Consider the following 13,971-nt stretch of genomic DNA (forward strand, 5'->3'; position numbering starts at 1 on the left):
TGCTGTACTGCAGTTACACAATGGAAAGTCTCTTCCACAGAGAGAACAGTGAAAAATATATTCTTTCCTGATGATTGCTTTCTCCCTGGTACTGCAAATAACCATGCCTTAAATTTAACATTCCGCTCAATCAGTAAGACCAATAAGTGTGTTTAAATCAAACTGGGAGTTTTACCCCACTCTTCAAAAAAGTATTTCAACTACTTTATTTATAATATGTAATGGAATACTTCAAATGCTACTTAAAACACAGCTTTATAGTTCCATTTAGTACCCTCCGCATTGTGATCTGCAGTCAGCTCTACAACTCATGATGGGAGCAGGCTGAAACACTCTGGACAACAGAAAATCCCAGATAACAGAAAGCACACTCAGAAGCATGTTGCAGATATTCCCAAGCATCAAATCAACAACTAACTGATGTCACAGTATCTCTGTACAGCTGGTCCTCAGACTCTTGAGGTTTAGGAGAACCTGATCAGCTTTGCCTCATTACCTGAACATGTGCTCATCCTGCACTGGATTTGAACTATTAGAACAATAGTGGAGGCCCACACCCAATCACTTTTTGTCCTTTCTTATCCCTGGCAATGCTCTTGACTCCATCACCTCCTCACATTTCCAAGGACTGCCACGAATCAGGTACAGCCTGGGAAGCACAGGCTAATGATGCCTTGCCAGACACTCAGTGTTTGCACTGTGCAACCAGGCTGTGGGAGTCCAGCATTGAGTCTCCTGATCTGACTCTGCATGGGAGGAGGTGAGGCCCCACAAAGCTTATCAGCTAAACTTCCACGACACCGAGCCGCAATTCTTCTGTTTCAGGAGCTGCAACTCAGTTAATTATCTGTGTCATAAATAACCCACAGCCTAAATGACCTACCTTGAGGTCTGCCTGCATAGTGAATTGAGTTACACAAAACAAGCAAGAAGAAATAAAGCAGAATTACATGTGGCCTCTCAAAAAGTTGATAAAAAGTTGACAAAAATCCTTAGAAGAGAATTAGAAGCCATATATTGAGGAAGAAGAAAGTAGTTCAGTTTGAAACACTCTGAAAAAGTCATATGAAAGGACAGAGAAGTTCCGAGCTCTGATAAGCATTACATTAGCTAGGGATCCAAGCAGGCAAATACTATGGAGATCAGTAGTTTTGAGTTAGTAACATGAGGAAAAGAATGTGAAGGAGTAAAGTAGGTAAAGAGCAATACTGCTTTCAATTCAAGTTTGACAAATACAGAATTAAGTTCAAAATTGTTTAAAAAGTTAATCCCATTGATTCTTCAGTGTAGCTTTCCCACTTTGACCATTATCACTAATATTTTCAATAAGTCAGAGGAGCACTCAATTCTCAATTTTCAATGTAAAAAGGAATTGACTGTTTCCTTTTTTGCTTAGTAGACATTCTACTCAAAAAATGACTAAAAGTCATGTTGTTTGATTATTAATCCCATACCAGTTTAATTTACTTACATCTACTGTATCTGCAAACTGAGACATGAAAGTAAAAGAGCATGACTAAAATATCTGCTACAAGAGAAGCTGCAGCTGCAGCATCCCATTTCAAATACTGTTAGATTAACAGTACTTTGAGAGAAAAACTACAAAAACATCCAAACAAACAGACAAAAAACAAAGGACACCAACACATAGCACTCTTTGCTCTTTCTGTTTAGAGAAAATGTTCTGCAGGGAATGTATAACTTGTCTTCTATTTTGGATGCAGAGCAGAATGATAATTATAAAAGTATTTCAACTACAAAACTTCTCCACCATTATTTGGAAAAAACATGCAAGTTTCCCAGTCAAACCAAACACTCGCCTTGAGCTCACTGAACTCTGATACTGCTCGTTACAGCTGCCAGTCAACAGATTGTCAGACTCCTATCACTCCTAAATGTTTCTGGAAACTGAGGAAATGAGCTAATTTAAGTTTTTTCTTTTCCTACATGACAACTGCTTGTCATCATTCTTGTTTTCTATTTTCCTCCCTTTGTACATGCTACTGATGAAAAACTCCTCAAAATTTGAAATTCACTTCTGCAATCCCATTTCAAAGTCCACAAAGATACAGTATTTACCTTCCCTTTTTCATCTCAGCAGAGGCAAGTAGGCAAGAGGTCACTGTGTGAGTGACTCTCTTGCCTCTGTCTTTTCTGAACCATCATGAAGATGTAGGTATCTTGAGAAAAACAAACATTTGAACCGTGAGATCCTCCAGAAGTCATCCTACAACACCCTCCTTAACAAAGGATGGCAGATTAAGATCGCTTTGGCTTGGAGAGATTTTAATAAAACTCATTTTACACCTTGGTCACGTGAGTACAAGAGTATTTTCAAAGTCTATTTGATTGATCTTGCACACGAGCCATGAATTTCTACCTTATTCAGGTAAGAAATTCTGAAACAGCAACCAATAATACAGGTCATACCACGCACCAGACGAACCATAACTCGGAAAACACACATGCATTGCAAAACACTAAAGGCATTCAGACTGCCCAACAATGTGAATCTGCATTTCTGTGTCTAAACTAGCTCACAGTTGCAAGAGGCCATGCTGAAATTCCAAATGGAGGTACCGTGTGTTCCTTGGAGCATACACAAAGCTTCTACCTGTGATTGTAAATGGCATTAAGGACACAAAGCTTGCATATCCTCAGCATTTCTGACAAAATGTTTTCCATTACCCTATTCACATCTGCAAAACTGAAACTTCAAAAACTATTTGAGAGGATGCAGCCTGCTCCAAAGAGTAAACAAGGGAGGAGGGATAAGACTGATGTCTACCCAAGCTCACTACTCAGGCTCTACACCCACTACGCACTGCAGAGCACTTGAAAATAGAACTGGCAAGAGCTAAGTTCTAACTTTCACCATGGCGAAGTCAGAAAACCTCCTCCTTCAGTACCCAGCAATTCCGACAGTAAGGAGGAATCCAAACATGGAACCAGGATGCTGAGAGAGACAGAACATCTACTACATTTATTTTTAAAAATTAAGACACTGTTCCACTGGAAGGGACCTTAGGAGAACACTTAAATGCTTCATCTTGAAAGAGACTTTCATCATCCTTTTGATAGACATACAAGTTGTTTCCAATTAGATTATTTCACAGCCTTACAAAGATTCTCATTCATGATACTGAATGCAATACACAGTAAAAATTCAGGGTTAAAATATGGGTTATAACTATACATGAACTCAGCTACAATGTTATAAACATCTCAAACAATAAATCTTCTAAGGACTTGGAAGCTCTTGACAAGGAAGCTACATAGCAAGTTATCCAGTGTTCAATGATCTGTTTACAATAACTGATTTTCCTTTTTGTTTTCAACTTGGATCTCAATCAGAACACCCATTAAGATTAGTACCACCCCAGAGAATGCCAGTTGTGGGGGTTTTTTTGGAAGGGGGGAGAGGTTGTTGATTTGTTGGTTTGATTTTGTCCAACGTGTACTTGGAGGAGTTTCATCACGCTGTTAGACAACCATTTCTGCACCTTTCTTTTGCCTTTCCTTGTCCTGGTCCTCAAGTATCCTTTCCCGATATTCTACTCTGTCAGCAGCAAATCCATTACCAAGACATCTTTTGTGTTTCCTTCTGTGTCACTTTCTTCTCAGATACTGAAGCAGCATTTCTCAAGGGCACTCCAATCAAAAAGGCAGGTACAAGGATTAGATTTACACCAGAAGAATAAGAACTACTCAAAAGTTTCTTCTTTTTAAATGTAATAGGCACTATGGAAAGTACCAGATTGCCTTCCAGACAGTTTGTTTCAGGATAGCATATCTGCTATGTAAGAAGCTCTGAAACAACAAAACCTGAGTGGTGGGATGATGTTTCATGATACACTTCTAGCAAAACTTTCAGAACTATATGTTTATCTCAATACAGTACAAAAGCAAAGTGTAGGAGCTCTGCAAATGCATTATGCTTTCACCCCCTTACGTAACTTTGAAGTTCTCTTAAAAAAACATACTCAAACTCAACTACTTGTTGCTAAGCATCCAGAGGATACATAAATCATGTATTAAGATCTTCAGCTACATAGAGCGAATATATGAACATTTCTTTAATTTACCAAATGGCCAATTTCTATCTCAGTCTGGTTTCATTAGATGAAATTCTCTGAAAACATATTTGAAATATAAAAGGAATTTAGAAATATCTCAAAATAGGGAATGACAACAGGGTATGACAGGAAGGAAAAAAATATCAAAACCCATCAAAATACTAAGACTTGCAACATTCAGGGAGGTGGCACTACTGAGCCAAAACAAGTCTGGAGCACTGCAGACTCACATCACATCGCAAATCTAAAAAACTCACATTGATAGATGCTGACAGAGAAACTTTCCAGAGCAGACCAGGATGCTGCTCATTCACAGCCATAAAGCAGCTTTGCCAGTAGAAAACTTCCACCAGCTCTGTGCCTCCACTGGAATGCTCTGTTGACTTATCTTTAGCAAAAGCTCATCAACTGTAAAACAAGCCTTGGCTTTTGAATCACAAAGCAAAACTGAATTTAAAGTAAATATTCAACAAAAATAAGAACTTTGAAGTTTTAAAAATTACATTGTAGCCAGTGCCAGTAATGGTAAAAATCAATTTGTTTTGCAGATAAATTTCCCCTTCCACCTCACACGATCCCTCTTCCTCCAGCTCTGAAGAATCAAGTTTGTGAAAGGCCATCTAGCTACACTAGACATGATTTTAATCATGAAGACAGATGGAAAGTAGAAACCACATGCGAAGAAGTATCAAATACTACAGTTTCTTATCTAAGGTCTGCTGTTCCTTGTCATCATGCAAGAAATATTAAGCAAAACAGACAGCTCCATATACTTGCATTTAACACTAGTAAAATTATTGCAGTATCTCAAGTGACAGATTCAGAATTTTGAAGCCTTAAACTAAAAGAAAATTTAATCTTGCCTAGAGGCTGTTGTACACTATTTACTTGGGATTGACATTTATGCTTAAAAAGAGACTGGAAAAAACTAAGAGAATGTAAGCTCAACAAACAAGATATCGTGTATTTTTTCATTGTGTTTGTAAGTCTAAAATATTCTCTAATACAAAAAAAATTCAGAAAAAATATTCAAGTGTTGACATTTTCAGAAATGTGTTTTTAAAACAAAGCATCAAGTTACTTTATACAAAGTTTACAGTTCACAATGCACCCTGGCACTATTTTAAACATATGGAACAGTATCTTCATAAACACATGCAGAGATAAGCATGCCATTCCAGCCACAGCAGCTGCTTTGATTCATGTTTATGAAATGCTTAAAATTCTTGGAGTATACATACACTACAAAAAGAAGATGCAGTGACACCACGAATCCCAGTCAGTCACTACTAGCCTGCTATCTGTGCTGTTACTAAACATGAAGAGGCAGCAGCACAAGCTTGGTCAGGGCTAGCATCTAACAAGTAGGTCATAAGCACTTAACCTGTTGCTAGTGCCCGGTGAGCCTCTTTGCACCCATATCCACCACCATCGTAACCATGCATTAACACAAGCACCCAGCAATGCTCCAGACACACCTTTCTGCTGCTGTGCTGAATGATGTACCCCAAAATAAGTCCTGTATCATTACTAAACACCAAAATATATTCATGGCTATCTGTCAAAACAGTAGTTGTGGTGTAAATTTCTGCCTTGAGTTATAACACTTCTTAAATAGCAAATAAGCCACTACAGGACAATAAGCCACTAAGGACTTCATGAGGCTCTGTTAAAGTACAGATTTCCCTATAGTGATCTATGTAAAATGAGAGAGAACATTCAGATTAACTCCTAGTGAAAAAGTTACACCTTACAAGCCACTAATTTCACATTATCTGAAGATGATGTAGGAGTATTTGGTAAGATGTACACGCTTGAGGATGTCTCTATTTAGGATATATAACAAAATGTCAAATGAAGGGTGCGGCTGATGACTAAAGAATATATTAGTTCAGGATATGGTTAGGAATTTGTAGATGTTTTGATGGCTGAGGGTTGGGGGTTTTTAATTATTACTTTTAGATTAAAAGGCAACTATCAAAAATAAAAGCCAGAACTGCAGAGGATAACACTAACCAAGCACAAGAAGGCATTGATTCACTTTTCACTCCAAACGAGAAATTACACAAAAGGACACCCTCCCCTGGCATAGAAAACAGCTTATTTAACTCCTACTTTTCATCAACATGGATATCTTGAGCTCAAGTCATTGATTTTCAGTTCCTGTCAGCAATGCATTTTTCTGATCGACCTTCATACTCTAAATTGTTAACTTACCTCCACCACCCTGCCGTGAACACTCATCTCATGCTTCACACAGAAGGACCATAAAAACACACACAATCAACCCATGCTCCATCAAACCTCAAACTCTGATGACCAATTTCATATGAACAAAGTCAGATACTAACTAGAAAAACTTTATGGTCTCTTGTAAAAAGACACAGCAACATCATTTCCAGGTGACGGGGCAACTGTTTTAGTTAACTAGTTGCTTTGGGTCACAAGTTAACTCGATAGTTGAGTCCTGTGGTGCACATCGTTGCAATGCAGGGACCATGTCTTTGTAGGCTGCACTCACTGTCTCCAGCCAACATTTTCACACTTCCTTAAAGACCCTTCTTCATGCTGCCATCAGTATCAGACATCCTCACAAAATACAAGGAATCAAGCAATCAGAGAAGTTACTCAGTTAAGCGTAGCCCTGCTGCAGCAGTAGGCATTTTGCTACAGCAGGCAGTAATTGTTTCCATTAATAGATTCAAACCATGCCCAGGAGAGGCCAAATAAGAAAAGGCACTGCACAACTTTCCCACCAAGGACAGTCTGCCCATGCAAGAGACACTGGCACCACAGCCAGAGGCAGCTACCACTGGTGCTGCTCAGTCTGAACCCAGCTATAGAAGAATGCTCAAATCTGATAATATCTCAAACACAATAGCAACAAGTACGTTCGCCAATTTAAAGATTTAGCTGTAATCTTATTACTAGAAGTACCACCATGTTGAATCCCTGAGCAGCAGATGCCTGCTTGCACATGCTGTACTGCAGGCCCGATCAGACCAAAAAGGGATTGGCTTTGCCCCCGAAACTTTGTGCCAAGATTTGCACCCCAGCTCTGCGCCGTACTCAGACCTGCATGGAAGGGCACCTGGTGTGTGTGCTGCTCCTCTCCGAGCTCAAGTTCTGCAGAACAGGGACTTCCTAAGCACTTCCTGAAGTATTTTGAATCTAATCCACACCTCAATCACATGTTTATAAGCATCATTTAACTCTAAATTTGTTAACAATTAAATTATAGCGAATCTAAGTCCGGAATCTTACCATACGCACATTTAATAAACATATTAGATGCACAACAGAGCAAAGAATCTTGTTTTCAAAACAAGAAATCTGTCTCTATTTACACTATAGAGGAAAGGATGTGAAAATAAAATTTTTCCTTTAATGCTACCATCCCCCCAAAAAGGATAAAAATCCCTCCACATTTTAAGAGAGCTGTAATTTTTTTAAATTCATAATTCATTTCAACAGACAACATATTCAATTGACTAGTACTGACTAGTAATCCAGACCTCAAAAACAACTCTGGCTGCAGAAAGACACAAGTGCATGCATACCTGCCCCTTCTAAACATGTCTAAAGGCCTAATCTGTTTCATGTTTTCATATCCCACAATGAAGGCACTTCTAACATCGTAAAACAGAGAAACTGGACAAGTTTGAAGCTGAACCTCGTTCCACTGTGTTCTACACAGAAATATTTGAACATAACACTCAGTAGTCCAAAAGCAGAGAATGGCTACAAAGCAACGATTGCCTAAACATGGTCATACCAAGCACAGTTTTCCTTCTCCCCAATCACTTTATCTATTTTTGTTCTGAAATTTTGCCAGCTAAAAACGGCTGCTTACCCACAATCCCAACAGTCTCAAACGGTAGTTTCCTCCAGCCATGACATTTATGGACCAAAGCACAAGGTCCTAACAGCTGTCTGGACTTCATAAACACGGTAAAATAATGGATGTTGCATTTACTCACAGTTCAGGCCACCTTAGGAAGAACCAAGAGCCATGCCACACAGCATTTTGGATTACAAGTTTCTGTCTCATTTTGTTTCAAATTACATGGAATTTCAGAACAGCCATTTCAAGGAACTGCATCAACTGTCCCATCTGAGGCACGAATGGATTAAAGCAATGCAAAAATAGCTTCCAAAATGACATTTTCCAACCATGCGTTTCGTAATTCAAATACATTTCTTCCGCAAAGGTTCAAAGCTAACAGTTCACATCCTGAACATTGATGTCTAACAGGAAAGTTAGAGAGGTCAAAGTCAGATTACTTTTACAATTTCCTGCAAAGATAAAAGCCACTGCCTTCTATTATTTTATGATCCACCTCAGACAGGTGGTATACACTTCAAATACACTTCAAATACATGATTTTGTTGATCATTCCTTCAGATATGGAGAAAATTATCAGCTGTCCTGTTTCAGCTTCTAGAAGTTTCAGTTTGAAAAAGTTACCAATAACAGAAACACGTAACCTCGCCCTCCAACAGCGCTCTTCTCTCATCCCTGATGCCACTCAAAGCAACGTATCAAAAATGACAAAATACCACATGAAGGACTATGTACTAAAGACCATCCAAAGTCATGTTTTCTCCAAAGCAGGGGGAGCAACAGCTGTTTTCTGGAAACAAGAGTTTTAGGACAAGCTGCCTAGGCATGAAATCTGTGCTTCAGATATTAATCTTTGAAAGTGTTATGACCTACAAAAACTAGATAGACAGACACAGACACGTGTTCCTAGCTATTTATTTTATTAAAGAGCTTCAACCCACACACACAAAAAAAAAAAAGCCCCCATATACTCTGTAATCTTTAGTAATTTAGAACTATAGGAAGAGTTTTACTTAATGAGAATTGGGCCTTAGTGCTACTTGTCTTATCAAAATGAGGATGGAAGAGGACAGAACAAGCAAGTCACAACATGTTGGGTTTTTTTAAAGAGTTAAGACAGCCAAGAAAGATACTTTCAGAGAAAAGTGGAGATTTGAAGTTCAGCTCTACAATCTGAGGACTTCTTTCTTGTTTTCTGCAGTGAATTTTTCAATAAGGCAAAATATGCACCAGGCTACTGAGCTCTAATGGAATAAATTGCCCAGTAGACAAACTTGTGTTTCAGTTAAAACTACAGATGAAATAGCACTTCAGTTCTACTGTCTCCATAGTTCCTTGTTTATTTCTGTCAAGACAAATATTTTGCTTACTAAAGGAAAAATCATGTCACGAAGAACTGTTGTCAGGGAACTAAAATAAAACTTTTCAGATCCTATGCATTAAAAAGCATAGCTGAAAGGAAAGAAAGAAGGAAAGCAAAGGAGGAAAGCATATTTTAACAATCAAAAACAGAGGAGGAACCCAGCAAGGCCTCATTTGTCCTACTAAAACAATACCATCCTTAATGTAAAGTGAGATCTTTCGTAGACATAGAGATGTGAAATTTCCATCATAAAAAGTTACTGAAATATTTTGCAAGATTGACTGTGACTCCATACTCTAATTATCTCATAGTTACATTTTAACACTGCACCTTATTGCCAAGTATACAGTTGGCTTAGAAACATAATACCCATTTCTAAAAGACTATAAGTAAGAACAGGTTTTTTTTCTGGGAAGAGTGTACTTTGAGAAAGGAAACTCAGATTCCCAGGTGAAGACAGGAAAAAAAACCAGAGAGTTCCCAGGAATTTTTGGGGGGGAAGAAATGGAAGTCTTATATTAGTTTGGGGGAGGAAATGGCTTAGAGATGGGAGAGGGAACTAAAGCAACACACAAGCACACTTCAGCAGGTATAAAGGAAACTACTGCTACCAATAACAGTAAAACAAGGGTTAAAGGTATGAAGTTCAACAACGAACTTCCAAAAACTTTGCCAGCAACGGAGATTATACCTGATAGCAGCTAATGAAAACCATTCCTTTCTGAACTCTGTCTCCTATTACTTCAGTTGATAAAGATTTTCCTGCGTCTTTCAGACACAGACTGTTCAGTTTTACTATGTTCTGGTTTTCCTCCTTCGTTAGTTTAGAACGCTGGAAGTCATGTGCCTGTGGGCAACAGCAGGCCTGCTGCTTATAAAAAGACAGAACACTTGTATCTAATAACAATTGCTATTTTGTAGCAGTGGTTGTTACGGTGTGGATGCTGTGTGGTCTAGCAGTTAGAAGATGCAGTCAGAACCCTGTTTTAATTTATGGTTATAGCTTTACCCCTAATACAATAATGAAAGTTGGACAAATGACAGCACTGTCTGCGATTTTAGGCTTTTTACACCACTTGTAAAACTAGCATTACTTGCCAATCTAAAATCCTTTAGAACTATTCTTCATAATGCCTAGAGACTAATTATTATCATGCAACTGAACTTAAATTTAATTCAAGAATTCCTTACAGCATGGATAAAGCTAGTAAAATCTGATTCTCCTAACTCTGGATGTTCTTCCAAGAGCAAATTTTATAATCTTATCATTATTGAAGAGTTACCTAATCTTACTTTAGAAAATTCTGTCATTACCTTTTAAATTTTAACTGAGAGAACAAAGCAAATAAAGAGCATGGTCCTGAATTCTACTCTCCACACCCTACAGTCTCTTGGCTTCAACTGAATTAAAAAAAGCAGCCCTGGAAACCAAATTTGCTTTAGAAGGCTACTTATTCCAAAGTGCAATACAAACTTGTACTTCCATTCATGTAGAAAAGGGAAATTTCCATATAAAAAGATAAAACCTAAAAAGGGAAAGGTAAGATTAAACAGAATATTAAAACAATACATAGAGTAGGGAAAGACCAATTAATCACCCTAACAAATTAAATCATATTTGCAATGACATGGTTGCTCTGAAAGAAAAATCCAGTTAAGCTATATAAAAACAAGCTACACAAAGAAAACCAAAAATCCATTTGACATCCCTAACCCTGCCAAGGCATCAATCCAAGTGCAAGCAGCAGCTACTCAGCAATTCAGAGCCAGTTTATACAGACATTTTATGGTGGGTACACATAGAAGGACAGAATTCATCTCTCTTCATGAGAAATTAAACTATTTATCTTGAGTAAAAAAATAGAAATCAGCAGTTTCAGACTGAAGAAAGCATAAGGATTTTCACAAGGCACTAAAAAGTCCATTAGGCATCTCAACAGGTTACATACAACATCTGCCATTTAAGCAGGCATCCAAACTATATGTTTGCACTAGTGAGAGTTACTTCCAATCAGTGTTTCTGACTGTTACTTCCAATAAATCTGGCAGTTGTCTCAAACACAAGTTAACAGCCAGCCAAATTCTAGCCTCACACTGTGCTGCAAGCAGGACACCTATTACTTGCCAACACAGCTGCCGTCAGCGGGGTTGCACACAAGCATCACTGCTCATCCATAAGGATATTGACGTAGAAACAGAAGCCAGTTCCAACCAAGAGAATCTACATACATTATAGATAGTAAAGCCTGACAAACACAAGACACAGAAGCTCTCAAAAGACAGAGTCACTGAATAGTCTTACTGCAGGCCAATGTGCACAACAAGCAAAATTGACAAATTCAAGGCTCTTCATTAAACCACCTGGCTCTTAGTCTCTCAAGTCTATTGAAATAGTGATTTTTAAGTCTTAATTCCGTTCTTGTTTTGTACACTCTGTGTGTATTTCATGTTTCATACCTGTCAAATCTACTCACTTTGAAGAGTTAATGTCATTCTTATTATAGTAGTGTTTATTCAACTCCTGTTGATTGAAAAAAACCTCCATGCTTTCTAAAACAGAATCGTTTTTAATAAAAAACCAAGATTTCCATTTCACAGGTGGGATGCTAAGACCCACAGAGGCAGCATGACTTATAAAAGATTACACAAAGATCTTTGAGAGGGGTAGGAAACAAGCACAGAACTTTCAAGACCCAGGCCAGCACTTTAACCACAACGATGGTCCTGAAGACAATGCAAGCTGGATTTAAGACAAACTGGTGTGATTACAGCTATATTCGAGGACATGGTTTAATGTAAGAAGCACCTTCCCACCTTGAACATGTAAGAATAGAGAAGGTCTCAACCTCTTCTGCTGGAAAGCTATAAAAGCTTCCTGCTTTTATAAAACACTGCCTTTGGAAAAAAGAATATTCTCACACTACAGTTCCTTCATAACTACTATGAACTGAATCAAAAATATTCTTTAAAAAACTTAAGTGGTAGGAACGTGCTGCGTTTAAAATCTCTATATGATTTCACACTCCTTGGCATTGAATACATTCAACCGACCAACTTAAGTTGAGCAGTCAACAGGTAGCCGAACAGATAAGAATACAATGTAACTGAACACACAAGCATACAAAGTAACTATTCCCCTCGCACCTCCCTGTCTTTCCCCACACTCCCTCAAAGGAAAGAAATCTTTTCCTGTTCTGATCTATTTTTACAGTCTAGTGCATTGGTATTTTGGATTATTTCCAAGGGTATTCTTCACTGGGGCATCACAGCTAAATGCCAGATTTCAAAATTATTTTAGCATATTCTCATAGGCTACCTCACAGAACAACACTGAATTAATACAGGATCTAGCAATTACAGCCTTTTCAAATGCAAATACATTAAAACCTAGTAAATAAACCTATTAAAAAAAAATCCATCACTAGCATAAAAATCAGATTCTGCTTCTTGCTCCTCCAAAGGTTACATCAAGTTGGTGGCAGTCTGCACTCAAGGAAAATTTCTGAAAACAGCACACACAGTTTAAATCCTTACCTACTCAACAGCTTATTTTTTGAGCAGTCAATCAAGAATCAACTTCTAAACCTGGGAGGCCAACAGGGATCTTCTGTCTCCACACTGGGTACGTCCGACCCCGCCAGGGAGCCAGGTAAAGAACCGATCCTTCCTTCACAGGGATGCAAGCCCAAGGCAGCGACCCCCGGCCAGCGCTCGCCCCTCGCCCGCTCCTCCCCACCCACCGCAAACCCCGAAAGGCACCGAGTGAGACCCCTGGGACTCCGCCGCTGCCCTGACAAAGCCGGGCGAGGCGTCTGCGAGGGCGAGGCAGAGGAGCTGGGGCTTGGTTTTCACTCGGGGCACGGCGACTCGGGCTTTTACCTTTCTCCCTGCTTGGTGTTGGAAGGCGGAGGGTGAAGCACAGTCTGGTTCCCTTCCATCTCCACGATGCACTTGGTATTCAGGTCCAGCTCTGCAAGGCGACACGGAGGGGGGGCTGTAGCCAGGGCGAGCGTACCCCCGCTTCTCCCGGCACGCCGGGGCAGCTCGGCCCCCGCCGGGTCCCCCTCGGAGCGAGCGACGGCGGGGGCTCGTCCCGCCGCCAGCCTAGGGGAGAACGCGGGGGGACGCCCCCTCCCCGCACCCCGCTGTGCCCCCAGACTCCGTTTACCTCTCTTGTTCATGGGCCGGACCCTGACGGCAACTTTCACCTTGGTGTCCGACATCTTCCCCGCTCCCGGGAGCGGCGGGCGGGCGGCCCCGCTCAGCGCCGGCGGCGGCAGCGACACGGCGGAGCGCCACCCTCCATGCCGGGCCGGGGCGAGGGTGGAGGGCCGGGGCAGGCGGGGAAGGCGAGAGAGGGAGGGAGGCAGGGAGAAGAAGAGGAGGAGGAGGAGGAGGAGGAGGAGGAGGAGGAGGAGGAGGAGGAGGGAGCGGCGCCGGGGAGGGCGGTGGCGGCGCAGCCCCAGCCGCCTCCTTGCTCAGCCGCGGCCCGCACCGGTTCTGGTGCTGGCTGCCCACGGGCTCGTTCGCAGAGCTGCTGCTGCCACCGCCTCCCTGCCAATCCCCACCGCCATCTTCCGCCGCCTCCTCCTCCCGCCGCGCCGCCGGGAGTGCGGGCGCCCAGGCAGGCGGCGAGAGGGCGGGGAAAGGCGGCGGCGGCGGCGGCGCCGGAAAGCGACGGGAACAGC

General features: G+C 40.7%; 1 protein-coding gene across 6 annotated transcripts in view; it reads right to left on the minus strand.

The window, feature by feature from the left end:
* The window catches only part of KIF13A (kinesin family member 13A), a 107,642-nt gene extending 94,005 nt beyond the window's left edge, over positions 1 to 13,637 (minus strand). For 3 of the 6 annotated variants that reach the window (XM_032692324.1, XM_032692316.1, XM_032692308.1), the window contains exons 1-2: positions 13,452 to 13,634; positions 13,163 to 13,253 (exon numbers count right to left, since the gene is read on the minus strand). In XM_032692324.1, coding sequence (XP_032548215.1) covers positions 13,163 to 13,253; positions 13,452 to 13,506 — 146 coding nt within the window. In that variant the 5' untranslated portion in view covers positions 13,507 to 13,634. Of the gene's footprint in view, positions 1 to 13,162; positions 13,254 to 13,451 lie in introns of all 6 variants that reach the window. The other 3 variants (XM_032692341.1, XM_032692330.1, XM_032692301.1) reach the window with 2 other exon arrangements.
* Positions 13,638 to 13,971: the final 334 nt, after the last annotated feature.

The sequence above is a fragment of the Chiroxiphia lanceolata genome, chromosome 1 (genome assembly GCF_009829145.1).
Source record: "Chiroxiphia lanceolata isolate bChiLan1 chromosome 1, bChiLan1.pri, whole genome shotgun sequence".
Taxonomy (NCBI): domain Eukaryota; kingdom Metazoa; phylum Chordata; class Aves; order Passeriformes; family Pipridae; genus Chiroxiphia; species Chiroxiphia lanceolata.